The following is a 637-nucleotide window of genomic DNA, read 5'->3' on the forward strand; positions in this document are numbered from 1 at the left end:
GAATGACAGACCCCAAAGAAAAACAAGGACTTAAAGACCAACAGTGTAAAGCATTTACAGAAAATCTGTCTACAAACTAGGTTGGAAAAGCACTGAGTGCCTCTTGCTAAAGAAGATTCGGGGCCAGGCACTGGTGGCTCACACTTGTGACTGAAGCTGCTAAGGAAGTTGAGGTTCAAAGCCGGGCTGGGCAGAAAAGTCCTTTAGATTCTCATCTCCAACCACGCAGGCGCACAGGCCCTGACGGAGGACGCTCTGCCCGGGCCTCGGGCCGGGCCGCGTGCCAGCGGCGGTCACCCAGCCCGCACCTGCTCCACACCGCGCCGAGACCCACAGAGGACGCGGGACACAGGGCGGGCCTGTTTATTTTGCGGCTCTGGGGCGGCCGCTAGAACTCCACCTTGCAGGCGGGGAAGGCCTCGTCCTGCATAGACACCATGCTGTTGCTGCCCAGCACCGTGACGCCCAGAGCCTGGTGCCGGACGTGCGTCTCCTCGTACCACCGGTGCATGGTGGCGGAGTCGAAGGTGGGGATCAGGGTCACCTGTGGAGACAGCGGGTTGCGGTGGGCAGCGGCCCGGGCAGGGCCTGCAGGGCGGGCAGGGCTGGGGCTTCCCGGTCCTCCGCCCGGGGGCCG

General features: G+C 63.1%; 1 protein-coding gene across 1 annotated transcript in view; it reads right to left on the bottom strand.

The window, feature by feature from the left end:
• Positions 1–388: 388 nt before the first annotated feature.
• Map1s (microtubule-associated protein 1S) overlaps positions 389–637 on the bottom strand; it is a 13,602-nt gene continuing 13,353 nt past the window's right edge. The window contains exon 7 of the mRNA XM_013028336.1: positions 389–544. Within this exon, the coding sequence (XP_012883790.1) occupies positions 389–544 (156 nt within the window). The remainder of the gene's footprint in view (positions 545–637) is intronic.

This window comes from Dipodomys ordii, unplaced genomic scaffold (genome assembly GCF_000151885.1).
Source record: "Dipodomys ordii isolate 6190 unplaced genomic scaffold, Dord_2.0 Scaffold108, whole genome shotgun sequence".
Lineage (NCBI taxonomy): Eukaryota > Metazoa > Chordata > Mammalia > Rodentia > Heteromyidae > Dipodomys > Dipodomys ordii.